The sequence below is a fragment of the Ovis aries genome, unplaced genomic scaffold (genome assembly GCF_016772045.2).
Source record: "Ovis aries strain OAR_USU_Benz2616 breed Rambouillet unplaced genomic scaffold, ARS-UI_Ramb_v3.0 scaffold_133, whole genome shotgun sequence".
NCBI lineage: Eukaryota > Metazoa > Chordata > Mammalia > Artiodactyla > Bovidae > Ovis > Ovis aries.
Genome location: NW_024599801.1, coordinates 125,152 through 128,054, shown reverse-complemented (window position 1 = coordinate 128,054; position 2,903 = coordinate 125,152). Strand labels below are relative to the sequence as shown.

Here is a 2,903-nt window from a genome sequence, read left to right as displayed (position 1 = left end):
TTCAAAGCAGGGCTGTGTGTAACGGGGTCAAAATCCGGTTTAAACCACAAAGTACCTGCAGGGTCTTGGTTCCTTGGAAACTACAAAATTAAGATACATGTGAAATGTGGCACCCAAAACCCTTATCTGAAGTTCTGCATCTGAGTTGAAAATTGAAAATTCTTCTATTAAGGCCCTTTACATACTTCATGTATAGTTAAGATAGCCAAAGTTGAGATAAATCACCTTATTGATATGATTTAAAGAAATCACTTACAGAGAGTCTATGATTTTAGAGAAACAAGATTTTTCAGGGAGTAAGAAAAGAGCAGTCATTCAACAAAGGGTGTTGCTTTGACACATGGAAGCTGTGGTTTGTTCTTGGGGGCCATGATGCTTGTTGAGTTTGCAGCTGGAATGATGTGCCTTTTATGAGTTGGCAGGGCAGATATTGACCGTCAGAGCTACTTTTCACTTTATCACTTCCTATTCAGAAGTCAGTCATCTTATAATAACAGCTGACATAGTGTCCCATTGAGTGCTCTTCATGTCCTCCGTTTTGCCAGAGCTCTTCTTAGAGCCCCTTTACATCTTGGTTCCTTAGGCTATAGATCAAGGGGTTGAGCATGGGTGTGATCACAGTGTAGAACACCGCGATGATCTTGCCCCCAGCCCTGGAGGTCTTTGACTGGGGTCTCATGTACATGAAGATACCAGTTCCATAGAATAAGGCCACCACTGTCAGATGGGAAGCACAGGTGGAGAGAGCCTTGTGCCTTCCAGAGGCTGACCGCATCCTGAGAACCGTCAGAAGGATTCGGGCGTAGGAAACAACAATGAGGAGAAAAGGAATGAATACAATTACGACAGTGAAGACGAAAACAACCATCTCGGTAAATGAGGTGTCAGTGCAAGCCAGCCTCAGAATGGAAGGAACCTCACAGAAGAAGTGATCCAGGACATTGGGCCCACAGTAGGGTAAACTCAAGGTGAAGACGTTGATGACTGTGGAACTCAGGAAACTACTGGCCCAAGAAATGCCTGCCAACTGGACACAGGTGCTTTGGTTCATAATGACTGTGTAGTGAAGAGGGTGGCAGATGGCCACATATCTGTCGTAAGCCATGACTCCGAGGAGAACGCACTCAGTCATTCCCAAGGAGAGGGAGAAGTACATCTGAGTAGCACATCTAGGAAATGGGATGGTCTTCTTTCTGCCCACCATGTTGGACAGCATTTGTGGGACATCAGTGGATGTGTAGCAGATATCCAGAAAGGATAAATTAGTGAGGAAGAAGTACATTGGAGTTTGGAGCCGTGTTTCTATCTGGATGATAGTGATAATAATATTCCCCACCACGGTTAATAAATAGAAGAACAAGAACATAATAAAAAGAATGAGCTGCATCTTTGGCTGTGATGAGAGCCCCAGGAACACAAATTCGGTCACAGTGAAGTTTGTTGTTATCATATTCATTTTTGAGGCCACCTCTCTTTCATAAAACCGTCCACTCACCTGAAGAAGAAATCAAATGCCTTCTAGGTCACAATGTTGGAAATTTAGGATGTAAGAAGGACAACAAGGAGAAGTCTTGGTCTGATGATGTATCTTGAGTATCTGAGTTGTATTACAAGTGGAAAGCATTTCTTCTGCTCTCAAAGGAAATATTCCAAGAGAATAGTCAAACTCAAATACTGATGAAGTGAAGTAGATATTCTTGTCTTTTCTCTAAGGGTGTGTGCTTTTGGCTGTTCACAATCTTTTCAAGGCTTCCTCGGGGGCTCAGTGGTAAAGAATCTGCCAGCAATGCAGAAGACATAGGAGACACATGTTCGATCCCTGGGTTGGGAAGATTCCTGAAGGAGGGCACAGCAACCCACGCCAGTATTCTTGCCTGGAGAATCCCATGGACAGAGGAGCCTGGTGGGCCACAGTCTAGAGGGTCGCAAATAGTCAGACAGGACTAAAGTGACAGAGCATATACACATGCAATCTTTCCAAATTATACCCATTCTTCAAAATCTTACTTATGCTTCTCTCTTCAAATAGATCTAATTATGTCTGTGTTCTGCACCTAGCAATAGCATGTTGTAGCACTCAAGTAGAAAGCAATAAATGGCTTTGCTTCATGTGCTACCCACTAACCTGAAAGTAAAAGCCAGAACGGCGGCCTGTGTATCTACTATATCACCTTGATGCAGCTTTCTAGTGATTAGAAACTCTGATACACTAAGAAGAGAGTGTGCACACAATCACAAAACCAGTGATGGATCACGCTAATCACCAGTTCTCCCAGCTTCACAACTTTCATGCAGCGGGGTTTTGGATGGTTTTATATATATATATATATATATATATATATACACACAATATACACACACACAGACACACACACACAATAAGAATAATGATAGAACCAATTTTTGAGGATTAAATAATGTGTATAATGAATTTGAGACAATGTTTACATGTAAAAAATTATTCACAAATAATACCTACTATTAATAGCCCTAATAACATACAGTGTTCCTGCATTTATCCAGAATTTAGTTCTCTAATAAAACATTTCAGAGAAATAATAGCATTAAAAAGGATCCAGACAAGTTAAACTTACTTGGTTGGTTCACTGAGAGTTCCTTAGTTTCTATGCCTTGTGTTTACCTACTCTTAGTTTATGCACAGAGTTATCAATAGTGCGTGTGGTTAACTGATTTGCAGCAGTTCAAAAGCAGGGAGTTAGAAAGGTATGGAGTAATGAAGGGTCCTAGAGGTGGGCACAGTTACAATATCAAGAAGCTGCCAGTTACTCATCTACTCATTCTTCATTCTTTTTTTTAATACACATTTATTTATTTTAGTTGGAGGTTGATTACTTTACAATATTGTATATCACCATACTTCATTCTTTATTTTTCTTTCTTTC

At 40.8% G+C, this 2,903-nt stretch overlaps 1 protein-coding gene across 1 annotated transcript; it reads right to left on the bottom strand.

Annotated features, from left to right (window-relative positions):
* Positions 1–553: 553 nt before the first annotated feature.
* LOC101115825 (olfactory receptor 2G3-like) lies at positions 554–1,456 on the bottom strand. The gene has a single exon (XM_004016794.3). The coding sequence runs from the start codon at positions 1,454–1,456 to the stop codon at positions 554–556; it is 903 nt and encodes a 300-aa protein (XP_004016843.2).
* Positions 1,457–2,903: the final 1,447 nt, after the last annotated feature.

What these genes read in the sequence shown, in the direction of transcription:
- LOC101115825 (XM_004016794.3), bottom strand. Translation starts at nt 1,456, where the DNA reads ATGAATATGATAACAACAAACTTCACTGTGACCGAATTTGTGTTCCTG.